Source organism: Taudactylus pleione, unplaced genomic scaffold (assembly GCF_031769625.1).
Source record: "Taudactylus pleione unplaced genomic scaffold, aTauple2 ptg000363l, whole genome shotgun sequence".
NCBI lineage: Eukaryota > Metazoa > Chordata > Amphibia > Anura > Myobatrachidae > Taudactylus > Taudactylus pleione.
In genome coordinates this window covers 284613-299389 of record NW_028284764.1, presented here as the reverse complement: position 1 = coordinate 299389, position 14777 = coordinate 284613, and the positions used below count along the sequence as shown (strand labels likewise).

At 45.8% G+C, this 14777-nt stretch overlaps 1 protein-coding gene across 2 annotated transcripts in view; it reads left to right on the top strand.

The window, feature by feature from the left end:
* The window catches only part of GALNT14 (polypeptide N-acetylgalactosaminyltransferase 14), a 613086-nt gene that overhangs the window by 562489 nt on the left and 35820 nt on the right, over positions 1-14777 (top strand). For both annotated transcript variants that reach the window (XM_088444427.1, XM_088444425.1), the window contains exon 12: positions 13795-13878. In XM_088444427.1, coding sequence (XP_088300553.1) covers positions 13795-13878 — 84 coding nt within the window. The remainder of the gene's footprint in view (positions 1-13794; positions 13879-14777) is intronic.

Below are 14777 nucleotides of genomic sequence, written 5' to 3'. Positions count from 1 at the left end.
GTATTCAATTATATCCAAAAAGCGTACGCCGATGCAATATTTTCGCCACATTCCCGCGTATCGCTCTAATCAATCCCAGGACGTTTTCGCATATGTGATAAGTCAAAAATGCAAAAACAGGCGCAAAAGGCTGTGCAAAATCTCTATTTTGGTCTAAAAATGTGGAGACTTGGTTCAGAACCCTTTGACACCCCCCCCTAATTAGGCCAAAAAAAAATAAAGAAATATCTTAAATCACCCTAAAAAAGTCATGTCATTTTTGGGGTGAACATTTAAAAAGTGTTTGAAAATTGGCAAAAAGGACTGGGTCTGTTATTTTGGGGTGCTGTAGGATTGCAGGAGGCTGCAGAAGGTGTATTTTTTAATTTTCTTAAAAAGACACTTTAGAGACCCCAATATATACTAGTACCCATTTAAATGTTTAAATGTACCCCCAATTTAACTATAGCAAATATTTTTCACTAAAGAAATGCTTTAGATAATTTTTCCACACTATACTAGTCAGGTGCATAAATATTGAGACATTGACAGAATTTTCATATTTTGGCCTCTATTCACCACCACAATGGCTTTGAAGTGAAACAAACAAGATGTGCTTTAACTGCAGACTTTCAGATTTAGTTTGAGGGTAATTACATCCAAATCAGGTGAACGGTGTAGGAATTACAACGGTTTCTATATGTGCCTCCCACTTTTTAAGGGGCCAAAAGTAATGGGACTATCAACTCAAAAGCTATTTCATGGACAGGTGTGGGCTATTCCCTCGTTATTTCATTATCAATTAAGCAGGTAAAAGGTCTGGAGTTGATTCTAGGTGTGACATTTGCATTTGGAATCAGTTGCTGTCAACTCTCAATATGAGATCCAAAGAGCTGTCACTATCAGTGAAGCAAGCCATCATTACGCTGAAAAATCAAAACAAACCCATCAGAGAGATAGCAAAAACATTAGGTGTGGCCAAATCAACTGTTTGGAACATTCTTAAAAAGAAAGAACGCACCGGAGAACTCAGCAACACCAAAAGACCCGGAAGACCATGGAAAACAACTGTGGTGGATGACAAAATAATTATTTCTCTGCTGAAGAAAAACCCCTTCACAACAGTTGGCCAAATCAAGAACACTCTCCAGGAGGTAGATGTATATGTGTCAAAGTCAACAATGAAGAGAAGAGTTCACAAGAGTGAATATAGAGGGTTCACCACAAGATGCAAACCATTGGTGAGCCACAAAAACAGGAAGACCAGATTAGAGTTTGCCAAACAACATCTAAAAAAGCCATTACAGTTCTGGAACAACATCCTATGGACAGATGAGACAAAGATCAACTTGTACCAGAGTGATGGGAAGAGAAGAGAAGGATAGGAACTGCTCATGATCCAAAACATACCACCTCATCAGTGAAGCATGGTGGTGGTAGTGTCATGGCGTGGGCATGTATGGCTGCCAATGGAACTGGTTCCCTTGTATTTATTGATGATGTAACTGCTGACAAAAGCAGCAGAATGAATTCTGAAGTGTTTCGGGCAATATTATATGCTCATATTCAGTCAAATGCTTCAGAACTCATTGGACGGCGCTTCACAGTGCAGATGGACAATGACCCGAAGCATACTGCAAAAGCAACCAAAGAGGTTTTTAAGGCTAAAAAGTGGAATGTTATGCAATGGCCAAGTCAATCCCCTGACCTGAATCCGATTGAGCATGCATTTCACTTGACGAAGACAAAACTGAAGGGAAAATGCCCCAAGAACAAGCAGCAACTGAAGACATTTGCAGTAGAGGCCTGGCAGAGCATCACCAGGGATGAAACCCAGCGTCTGGTGATGTCTATGCCTTCCAGACTTCAGGCTGTAATTGCCTGCAAAGGATTTGCAACAAAGTATTAAAAAGTGAAAGTTAGATTTAGGATTGTTTAGTTTGTCCCATTACTTTTGGCCCCTTAAAAAGTGGGAGGCACATATAGAAACCGTTGTAATTCCTACACTGTTCACCTGATTTGGATGTAATTACCCTCAAATTAAATCTGAAAGTCTGCAGTTAAAGCACATCTTGTTTGTTTCATTTCAAAGCCATTGTGGTGGTGAATAGAGGCCAAAGTATGAAAATTCTGTCAATGGCCCTCATTCAGAGCCGTACGCTCTGAGCAGAGCGCACGCTCTGAATGAGGGCCGGGCTCCATTTTCATGGAGCGTCCTCCTGGACGCTCGTATAGCTGTGGGTCACCACCCACAGGCTATACGAGCATGCATTTTGATGGCCGCGATGGTCGTGACCATCGCGACCATCGAAATTGCGAGCCGGAGCCTGCGGTTGAGGTTTTCAACCGCAAGCTCCGGAGTGATTTTGGCTCTAACAGAGCCAAAATCACTCCCACTGACATCACTAGTGATGTCAGTGGGCCGGCTTCTGACGGGAGGCGTTCCCGTGGGAACGCCCCCGTCAGGGAGGCACGCCCCCGGCACGCCCACCAAAGGGGGCGTGCTGTCAATCAACATTGACAGCACGCCCCCTTTGATCGGACACAACGAGCGAAGGACTTTCCTTCGCTCGTCGCGTCTGGCGCATGCGCACGACGGAGCTCCCTCCGTCGTGCGCATGCTCAGTGCCTAACATCGACCCACTTGCGAGCGGACAGCCGCTCGCGAGTGGGTCTGAATCAGGCCCAATGTCCCAATATTTATGGACCTAACTGTATATATATAAAACAGCCCTTTGACTCAATTAAAGAACCCTAAATGTTTTTATTAGGGCTGATTTCCAGGGTCACTTAGGCTTTTTATAGGGTACAGACTGATTTCCCTAAAATAAGCTGTCTTTTTCGCTAGTTTCGCCATTCGCTGCATTCGCACATCAGCGTTTTCGTCTGTTTTCGAATTGAACAGGGTGAAAAGCGGGAGTGCGCATACTGTTAGTACGCGATAACCTCACCGCCAAACAGGCGAAAAGATTGCAGCACCAAATGCTATTCGCCGGCCGCGACTTTTCGCCTCTAATTGAATTCGGCAATATAGAACGAATACCTGTGTCCTCACATGTTATTGTTCATTTCAGACAGTGAGAAACTACTAACTAACATAGGGCCCCATTTACAAACATAGGGCCCATTTACAAACGAAAAGTAACTCCTTTAGCGCTCGCTAAAGGGGTTATGCCGCTTTTCCTGTATTTAGTAAACAGCAGTAATCTTAGATTACCGCTTTTTGTACAGCATAGCTCTCGCCATCTTTTAGATGGCGAGAGCGATACGGGTCCAATTGCCGGCAAAGGAGACCCGGTGGTGCCTTTCCGGCTTCAGCGAAGCCTTCCGGGCACTGCCGGGTCTTCCTGGCATGCACATGCGCAGACGGATCGTTGCACATGCGCATGACACTGGCGCCCCGTCACTGGCAACGTTAGGCTGCCAGAAGCCCAGCTGAGGACCTCGCCGAGGACGAGGATTCCACTGGACTTCGCTGGACCTCGCCGGAGGGGTATTATTAAATACCAGTGGAATTTTTGTTTCTATCACAGTGATACTAAACGAAAATTGCCGCTGTTATTTCCATTCATTTGTAAATGGGGCCCAAAGTGTGATTTGTAACATTATTTAATCCTGTTTTTTTCCCAACTATGGGCCATATTCAATTACTGTAGCTGCGAAAAGTCAGTTTCTGCGGAAAAGTAACGCAAGTGACGTCATTTCACCTTGCGAAAAGTTTCCTCCATATTCAATTCCAAAGACTTTTCGCCGGTGCGGAAACTCAATGCAATGGGACCTGCGAAAATGTTTTGCCTATGAATAGGTGTTGAAAAAAAGTGCAGAATTGGGGTTTTGGGGTGCAAAGCTACACCCTTGGGACAGTCCCCCAAAGGTAAACTGCATCAAAAAAAGTTAAAAAAAATTATTTAGATCACCCCAAAAAAAGTAGTTTCATTTTGGGGGTGAAAAAAATCCAAGTTTGGGGGACAAAATTAAAAACTAGCGAAATAGCTCCAGGTGGGTCCCCAAGTGTGCCCCAGCTGTTTTTAAGTTTGCAGGTGCTTGTGGCAGGTGGATTTTTTAATATTTTAAAACTTCACTTTAGCAACTTAAAAATATGCTAGCACCCATTTTCAGGTACCCCAAATTTGCTGGGACTAGTTATTTTCACCAATAAAACCCTGCTAAACGCAATTCTTCACCACTTATGCAAAGACGCTAAATAGCAGCTATTGAGACCATTTAAGTACCCCAAATACCTTCAGCGGGGCTATTCGGGGGTATCTAGAGTGATCCCCAATGTCAGTGCATCTTTTGGGGGTTGTTAGGCTGATTTCCTCAAATCCCACAGTACTTTTCGCATATTAGAGTTTCGCCGGGTCCCGTCTTCGATGATTTCTAATTGAATACGGGAAAAAGCGGGCACGTGCGCAAAAATTATTCGCATTGAAAACCAGCGATGTCGGCGAAAAGTCCGGCATGCAAAAAGTACTGGACTTTTCGTCTGGAATTGAATATGCCCCTATGTATTAGCAAGAAATCTTACAGATTTATAGGGAGTCATTAGTGTTCATTACAGACAGCAAAAAGGGCTGATCCTATATTTGTGTTTGCCCCTATAGCGCGTTCAAGGTGACCGCTTACCTCCCGGTTCTTGGAACAAGTGGCAAAAATCACAATGCGCCCACCCAATATTTTACATGTTTGTCCTGATATATTCATTGATTTCTTAAATCGATCATCAAAGTGAAGGAAAACCAGGGTGATACCTACATGCATCAATTCTCTTTGTTTGAAACTTTTTTATACATTGGATGAAGTGTGCATAGAATACAACTGGACTTTGCAAAATGCGTCTAGGATGAACTGCAATCTCTGCCACCTCTGAAGTGGTGGAAAGATCCCATAAATAAGAGGGCACTGCCTCAAAATGTGCCTTATTTACGCCTTTATCTTATCAAAATAATTGTATTTCTTTAAAATGTGACCAAGGCCCTCATTCAGAGCCGTACGCTCTGAGCAGAGCGCACGCTCTGAATGAGGGCCGGCCTCCATGAAAATGGAGCGTCCTTCTGGACGCTCGTATAGCTGTGGGTCACCACCCACAGCCTATACGAGCGTGCATTTTGATGGCCGCGATGGTCGAGACCATCGCGACCATCGAAATTGCGAGCCGGAGCCTGCGGTTGAGGTTTTCAACCGCAAGCTCCGGAGTGATTTTGGCTCTATCAGAGCCAAAATCACTCCCACTGACATCACTAGTGATGTCAGTGGGCCGGCTTTTGACGGGAGGCGTTCCCGTGGGAACGCCCCCGTCAGGGAGGCACGTCTACCAAAGGGGGCGTGCTGTCAATCAACATTGACAGCACGCCCCCTTTGATCGGACACAACGAGCGAAGGACTTTCCTTCGCTCGTCGCGTCTGGCGCATGCGCACGACGGAGCTCCCTCCGTCGTGCGCATGCTCAGTCCAGAACATCGACCCACTTGCGAGCGGACAGCCGCTCGCGAGTGGGTCTGAATCAGGCCCCAAGTCTTTGTTTTTTGCATCTTGGTGCGATAATACGATACCCACGATTTATGGTCCTAATCAGCTCTCGGCATCTGATTGCCCAAATACTCCCCATCAGACAGTACTACAAATGTTTGCACCCTCACAGACACGGCCAGCTGGACCTCCAAATCCACAAAACTGTATTTATTGAGTAATTAATTACCTTCAATAAGCAGAATTTCCTATTGAGGTTTGTCATGTACAGTATTACATATGGTGCCACATAAGATTATTTACTTATAGCACACATTATAATTTATTTACTAAGAGGTGCAGTAGCCCAGAGTAACTAATCAGACGTTTAGTAATTGCAAGACAATGTCAAAGCCTCCGACTGTGTCAAATTTATGAAAATAAAAATAATGTAAAAGTCTAGGAACCACCCCCCACCTCCCAAATATCAGGAAGAGTAAGGGACAACTACAAGAGGTTTATTGTTGTTAATTTGTTCCAGCATGTAAACTGTCTATACGTGGTGGGCTGCCAAGGAATAACACTTCTTTATAGGAAAATACAATTTAAAATTCATAGCTGCTCCTCACTGGTTCATAAAGATGTAATGGGAGGAGAGTTATCAAATCTACTAAGAGGACAAGTGGCAGTGTTTCCCATAGCAATCAACCAATCAGATTCTAGCTCATTTATCTAGTACATTCTATAAACTGTCAGCCAGAGTCTGGTTGCTATGGGCAACACCTCCTATCTAGAAGGATTGCTAAATCTCTCCTTTAAATCTAATGTATTTGTATAAGAGAAAAATCAGGATTTTGGTACTTACCGATTAATCCCTTTCGCCGATTCCACAGAGGACACTGGAGTCTCTGTACAATGGGGTATAGATGTGGGTTAACCGTGAACTGGCACCTTTAAAAAATGTGAATGGTAGCTAGCTCCTCCCCCTCTATACCCCCCTACAGGCAGTCTAAATAAACTTTGCCCGAGGGGAACTGGAAATGAAGGAGAAAGGAGATAGAAAAGCTACAGCATTCATGTACAAAGAAGCAAACATTGCTATACAAGAAAAAACAACGTTCCAATCAGACGCTGGATCATCATACAACCATCTGAACCTGGAAAACAATAACTAATGCAGGTAAAACAGCGCAGGATGGGCATCCAGTGGCCCTGATTCATAGCCGGACGCTCTGAATCAGGGCGGTTTTTTTTTCATTTTTAGAGCGGCCTCCTGGCTGCTCGCATAGCTGTGGGTGACCACCCACAGCTATAGCGAACGACCATGATTATGGTCGCGATGGTCAAGACCATCGTGACCAACGGGGTTGCGACGAGACCCTTGTGGTAGGGTCTCGTTTATCGCAAGCCCCAGAGAGCTTTCGGCTCTAATAGAGCCGGAAGCTCTCCACTGACAACACTCGTGATCTCAGTGGGGCCGCTCCCAAACAGCAAGCGTTCCCTCAACATCGACAGCTCGCCCCCTTTGGTGCGAGACCCGGAGCGACAGATTGCCCGTTGCTGGCAGGGGTCTCACGCGTGCGTACTACGGAGCCGGCTCCATCATGTGCTGTGGGCTCAGTGCTTGCGACCGGGTCTGAATCAGGCCCAGTGTCCCCTGTGGAATCGGAGAAAGGGATTTATCGGTAAGTACCAAATATTTCTCCTTTATCCACTAGGGGACACTGGAGTCTCAGTACAGCGGGAACGTCCCAGAGCTTACATCCCGGGTGGGAGAGTGCTGAGAACCCTGCAAAACCGCCCGGCCAAGCTCTGAAGCAGAGGCCGCAAAAGTATCTAGGCGGTAGAACTTTAAAAAAGTATGCCGACCTGGACCAAGTGGCCGCTCGACAAAGCTGGTTTAAGGAGACCCCACGAGCAGCCGCCCATGACGGACCTACCGAGCGAGTTGAATGCGCTGTAATGGAAACAGGTGGTTGTCTGGAAGCCGCCACATAAGCCTGGTCACTGTATGCCCGCCTAACGTCCTGGCTCACCTGCTATTCAGAGAGCCAGGACACACTAACCTTGTGCCTGCCTTATGCTGCCGGCGGCGGGCTTTGCTGTGGGAGCCCGCGACGTGTCCCTTAGTGGATGAAGGAGAAAGCATATCTAGTCCTGAATACAGTACAAATGTGTCCTCATACAACCTAGCGTTTTTCCACCATGACGCGACTTAGACGCTCCGACACGGGTAGCGATTCCTGTCATTTCAGACTTCTGACTGAATTTTGCATCTTGCAGTATCTGCATCGTCACGGCCGTAACTAGGGTGGTGCGGCCGGTGCCACCGCACAGAGCGCAGGGTCCCCTGGGGCAGAATCTGCTACCCGCTGCTATATATAGCAGCAGCGGTGTGCGCCAAGCTCCTTCACAGCAGCCCCTGCCATCTGTCAATCTCCCTCAGCTCCGCCTCCCCCAGCCAGCGCCCGCACTCGGCGCACTCCCTGCATGGTCTGGGAGACGTCATGACAACTCCTCTCCACACTCCCACTTGCACTGGCAAGAGTGAGGACCGCAGTTGTATTTCGGCGTAGGCCGCGGCAGGCAGGTAGGACCCGGTCTGGGGAGTACTCCACTCCAAACACAGGTGTCAGTCACTCAGCCTGTGCCTGATCATAGAGTTTTATTGGCCAGGTGAGTGCTGCTGACTTCATATAGGAGAGAGAGCCCCAGGCAAGAAGGGGGTGGTGGGAGGGAGTTGGTTCACAACATGACATGATATTACATTGATATTAAATTTATCATTATTCTATTATACTGTGCCAGGTATAAGGTTATAATGTAGCAGGTGACCAATAAAAAATAATGTCTGCTACATCTGCTACATTATAACCTTATACCTGACACAGTTGGGATAATTCTAATTTACTGGGCAGGTGAGTGCTGCATCCTTGGGGGGGGGGCACCAATGCTCTATACTACAGTACACCGAGAAGGACGATGGTATTGTACAGCCGCTGGGAAGCGCAGGGAAGCGGCTGTGCAATGCCATCGTCCAATTAAAATGCAAATGCAGCAGGAGGCATCTGTAGGAAACAGACACCTCCTGGCTGCATCTGCGATCCGAGTGCAGCGTCCGCAGATGCTGCCTCTGATCACCATCGCAGCCACTAGTCGCGATGGTTGCTGCTTTGCGCTCTGTGTAGGCGACGGATCCTCTCCTACAAAAATGTTGAAGAGACAGATCTGGGTCTTCGCAGTAAATGACATTTCACAGTCAGGAGAAAATAATTTATGATGCGCAGAGCTGGCTCCGTCCCCAGTAAATGTTCCCATGTTAACGAAAAAAATAAGAAATGTAACATTTGAATCTATTTTATTTGCCATTTAATTGAGTGAAATGTAACGAAACAGCAGATGTATCTCTCTCAGCCCGAGTAATGCTGGATCTGTCATTCTCTGAATTTTAACCATTTGAATATTGTTAATTAAAATACAGGCAGGCGATAAATAAATAATTCAGGATCGGCTCCTTGCATTCTCCCCAGGCTCTGTCACATTTAACATGGGGCCTCTGTAGTAATATTATTATGCATTTTCCCCAATTAAGCTGTCTTCTGAGTAACATGTAATGCTAAATAGCATCACATTATTTTTCATCGCGAGTCAATTACTATGATAACAATCAGCAAACAGACGTCATCTCACCTCGGCGAATGTGGCTGCTCTCTGCCATCTCCAACAAGTCATTAGAAACATCATTACAGTCATAATGATAAGTATCACCCCCTGACCTGGTGTGACAGCGTCAGTCAGCAGCTGTAAAGTCTTTAGTATCTCAGATTTCTGTCAGGGAGATTAGTGTCATTTAACATTCGCTACTATTTTGATAAATATTCATTTATATCTGTGGTCGAGTTTGTCACTTTTTACTTATGTAACAGCGATCTACAGTGGGCATCGGTTTGCCAAGTGGAAGGTACTGTACTTGCTGTACTTGCGGGCCCCTCTACTCTTCATAACAGCTCCACTCCAATGTACTTATGTAGGAAATTTCCTACCCCTTTCACACTGAATATGAAAATCCCATGTAATTCACTTTACCCGGTAATTGGCACAACCTGGGTTTTTTCCCTGTGTGAAAGGGTCAAGGGCCTGAGGGCCTGATTCAGAGACGGACGCTCTGAAAGAGCGCTCGCTCTGAATCAGGGTGGGTTTTTTTTTTGGAGTGGCCTCCGGGCCGCTCGCATAGCTGTGGGTGACCACCCACAGCTATTGCGAGCGGCCAGGATGATGGTCGCTACGGTCAAGTGGTCATGTGGTAGGGTCTCGTGGACGCAAGCCTCAGAGAGCTTCTGGCTCTAATAGAGCCGGAAGCTCTTCCACTGACATCACTGGTGATGTCAGTGGGGCCGCCCCCAAACGGCAGGCGTTCGCTTGGGAACGCCGCCGTTTGTAAAGCCACCCCCCCACCACGTCTACAAAATGGTTGATCGACAGCTGCCCCTTTTGCAGTGAGCCACGGAGCATGCGCACTGGGCCACCATCGACCCACTTGTGAGCGCTATGCGCTTGCGAGCGGGTCTGAATCAGGCCCTAAATTCCCGGGTCTACGACCCTGGTTTTTAGCAGGGTCATAGACCCAGGAATTGTCCCTGGTTGACCCTTTCACACAGGGAAAAATCCTAGGTTGTTCTGCAAATTACCGGGTAATACCCCTTTCACACTGAAAATGAAAATCCAGAGTAATACCCCTTTTACACCGGAGCTAAAACCCGGGTTTTTGAAGGGTTAACCCGGGCAGCTCCCTGGTGTAAAAGGGCAGAGAGTTGGATCGCCGGGTCGAGTGACCCGGCAATCCAACCCAGGTAACTAGCAGGGTTTAAAACAGGCGTAGCCCGTGAAACCCTGCTGTGAGAACAGCGCACTCCGGGTCACGATGACCTGGAGTGCGCTGCCAGCCGGCCGATTGGTCCGGCTTCAGTGGCGCTTGGAGATGATGTCATCTCCAAGCGACCACTTTCACTCCGCAAAAGCCGGGTCTATGCAGACCTGACTGCGGTGTGAGCGGCACTGACTCGGGAATATCCGGAGTCGGCGCCGGCGAAATTCCGGGTCTGATCCATATAGGAACTTTGTTCCAACTCCGGGTCAGACCCGGAATTTAGGTGGAAAAGGGGTATTATTCTTCTTTACCTGGTAATTTGCTAAGCCACCCGGGATTTTTCCCTGTGTGAAAGAGTCATCCCAGGACTAAATTCCCAGGTCTCCGACCCTGGTTTTTTGCAGGGTCATAGAACCGGGAATTAATTCCCGGGTTGACCCTTTCACACAGGGAAAAAAAAACAGGTTGTTTAGCAAATCACCAGGTAAAAGTGAATTACCCGGGATTTTCATTTTCCTGTGTGAAAGGAGTATCAGACAGAAAATGGCAAAAAACCTGGCATGCAAAATGTCGGGTAAAAGCCGGGTTTTTAGCCATTTTCTGTATGAAAGTGGTGTGAGTAATGCAGGCAGGTGCAACTTGGTTCAAAATATCTAGTGTCAGTAAAGGCCTCCGTACATCAGAGATTGATTGCAGGAATTGTGCAATTTGCAATCAATTGTGTATAAAAATCTTTCCCTGTTTCAATCAATTGTGGCAATTCTGCAATCGATTGAAAAAGGGAAAGATTTTTATACACAATCGATTGCAAATTGCAGTCAATCTCTGATGTATGAGGGACTTTACTCTCTTGAAGCAATTACTCCAAGGAAAATTGCTTGCTGGAAATTGATTGCCTGGTCCCTGCACTGCTGTTACTACTGACATCACTGATTACTCACAGGTTCACCCTCTGTTCACCAAACTTAGCTTTTTATTCCCTGGTGTCCTGTTGTTACCCTATTGTCACCATTATGGTCACAGATTGTTGCAACTCTCCACTGACCTGAATTTGGGTTTGCTCTCCACCTGTCTATCAGTGCCAGTATGTTCTCTTCATGGAGTAAATGTATCAATCCTTAGACAGAAATAATGTGGAGAAGTTGCCCATAGCAACCAATCACCTTCTGTCACTTCGTAAACTGTACGGATAAAGGACAGTTAAACTGGCCACGCACTAGACCAACTTACATCCAACCAACCAACTAGTTGATTGGTTGGAATGAAAATCTGGTAAGGTATGAAAGCAAATGACAATCAGCAATTTGCTCCCAAATGCCAGAAAATGGACAAAAACTGTTGTTTGAACAAATTGTTTAGATCAAACATTTAACAAACTTGTCTGACGACCATTTTCCTGCCAACTAGTTGGATGAAAGTTGGTCTAGTGTGTGGCCAGCTTTAGAGGTTGATTGGTTGCTATTGTCAATTTATCCACTTTATCTCTCTACAAGGCTTGCATATGATTGGGTAACAGCCTGCAGTGTGTAAGGGTAGGATTAGTCTGTGATTGAGGAAGGGTAGGTATAGTCTGTGAGTGGGGAAGGGTAGGATGAGTCTGATTGTGAAGGGTAGGATTAGTATGTGATTGGGGAAGGTTAGGAATAGTCTGTGAGTGGGGAAGGTTAGGATTAGTATGTGAGTGGGGAAGGTTAGGATAAGTCTATGAGTATGGAGGGTTAGGATTAGTCAGTGAGTGGGGAAGGTTAGGATTAGTCTATGAGTATGGAGGGTTAGGATTAGTCTGTGAGTGGGAAAGGTTAGGATTAGTCTGAGTGGGAAAGGTTAGGATTAGTCTGAGTGGGAAAGGTTAGGATTAGTCTGAGTGGGGAAGGGTTAGGATTAGTCTGAGTTGGGAAGGATTAGGATTAATCTGAGTGGGGAAGGTTAGGATTAGTCTGTGATTGGGAAGGTTAGGATTAGACTGTGAGTGTGGAAGAGTAGGATTAGTCTGAGTAGGAAAGGTTAGGATTAGTCTGTGAGTGGGGAAGGGTTAGGATTAGTCTGAGTGGGGAAGGTTAGGATTAGTCCGTGAGTGGGGAAGGTTAGGATTAGTCTGATTGGGAAGGGTAGGATTAGTATGTTAGTGGGGAAGGTTAGTATAAGTCTATGAGTGTGGAGGGTTAGGATTAGTCAGTGAGTGGGGAAGGGTAGGATTAGTCTGTGAGTGGGGAAGGGTAGGATTAGTCTGAGTGGGAAAGGTTAGGATTAGTCTGAGTGGGAAGGTTAGGAGAAATCTGTGATTGGGATGGTTAGGATTAGTCTGTGAGTGGGGAAGGGTAGGATTAGTCTGAGTAGGAAAGGTTAGGATTAGTCTGTGAGTGGGGAAGTGTAGGATTAGTCTGAGTGGGAAAGGTTAGGATTAGTCTGTGAGTTGGAAGGTTAGGAGAAATCTGTGATTGGGATGGTTAGGATTAGTCTGTGAGTGGGGAAGGGTAGGATTAGTCTGAGTAGGAAAGGTTAGGATTAGTCTGTGAGTGGGGAAGGGTAGGATTAGTCTGAGTGGGAAAGGTTAGGATTAGTCTGTGAGTGGGAAGGTTAGGAGAAATCTGTGATTGGGATGGTTAGGATTAGTCTGTGAGTGGGGAAGGGTAGGATTAAGTGGGGAAGGGTTAGGATTAGTCTGAGTGGGGAAGGGTTAGGATTAGTCTGAGTGGGGAAGGGTTAGGATTAGTCTATGAGTGGGGAAGGTTAGGATTAGTCCGTGAGTGGGGAAGGTCAGGATTATTCTGTGAGTGGGGAAGGTTGGGATTAATCTGTGAGTGGGGAAAGGGTAGGATTAGTCTGTGAGTGTGGAGGGTTAGGATTAGTCTGTGAGTGGGGAGGGTTAGATTTAGAATGTGACTGGGAAGGGGCAGGATTAGTCTGTGAGTGGGGAGTGTTAGGATTAGTCTATGAGTGAGAAGGTTAGGGTGAAGCTTTGAGTAGAGAAGTTTATGATTAATTTGTAAGAGGGGAACTTTAGGATTAAACCTTGAGTGGTGAGGAATGTGATTAGGCTATGTCTGAGTTGGTTTGGCCTTTGAGCAGGGAAAGTTTTGCTCTTAGTGGGACGGGTTACGTTTAGCCTGTGAGTGGAACATGGAATAGGAAAGAGATTTTGGTGGGAAGTGTTAGGTCTAGGCTGTATTGTTTGGTAAATTATTAGTGTTAATTTATTACTTACAAGGCTAGACAAGGTGTCTACAGCACCGTACAGTGATAGCAATATTGTATAAACGTTGAAAAAAATACATAGGAGAACTAAACACGCAAAAATGTGTAAATTGTTTCTGCATGTGTGCTGTATCCTAGCTGTACAATATACTGTACGCTAAAAGTGTGCACAGAAATCAGTTTGACTTAGAACAAAGCTCCATTGGCCGCACATGACAAAGATGTTACATCACATTTCAGGCATCTGTACTTGAAAACATGAACTTTCCTAAATAAATGTCTCTTGGTCTCTTCTCTCTCTGCAGCATCCAGAAGAGACTGTCACTGCGCAGGAGCTTAAAATGCCGACCGTTTAAGTGGTATTTGGAGAATGTTTATCCGGAACTTCAGTAAGTTCCTTTGATTAAATTCACATTGATTTTATGTTGCAAAGTAGAAGCCGCTGATGATGGACGCAGCTCAGAGTCAGCGACAGAATATATAGCAGGCGGCGGCAGGACCACCGGCCTTTCCACACTTACATTTATATTTTAATGTACAATGATGCAAAAATGTAAATTGCATCAGTCTTTGTTCTATTTATGACCTTAATGAATGAATAATCTTTTTAAATATTTTCACCATTAAAACATATTTTATAATTTACTGATTATTTTTCCTGTATATTTTGGTTAAAACTGTGATATGAAGCATCATACAAATGTCTCTAACCAGCTTAGACCCACATCTCTGTGCATAAAAACCCTAATGATTGACAGTCACTATGCATTCTGCTGAGCAGTGGTTCAGGGTGGTATAAAGGCTTTGTGGGTGGCTGGGTGTCTTTATACAGGGGGCTCATGGGTGTCTTTATACAGGGGGCTCATGGGTGTCTTTATACAGGGGGCTCATGCAGAGTCACACATGCAGCAGGTCACAGATACAGTCACACATGCAGCAAGTCACAGTTGCCGAGTCACACATGCAGGAGGTCATAGATGCAGAGTCACACAATCAGCAAATCACAGATGGAGAGTCACACCTGCAGCAAATCACAGATGGAGAGTCACAAATGCAGCAGGTCACAGATGCAGGGTCACACATGCAGCAGGTCACAGATACAGTCACACATGCAGCAAGTCACAGATGCCGAGTCACACATGCAGGAGGTCATAGATGCAGAGTCACACCTTCAGCAAATCACAGATGCAGAGTCACACCAGCAGCAAATCACAGATGCAGAGTCACACCTTCAGCAAATCACAGATGCAGAGTCACACCTGCAGCAAATCACAGATGCAGAGTCACA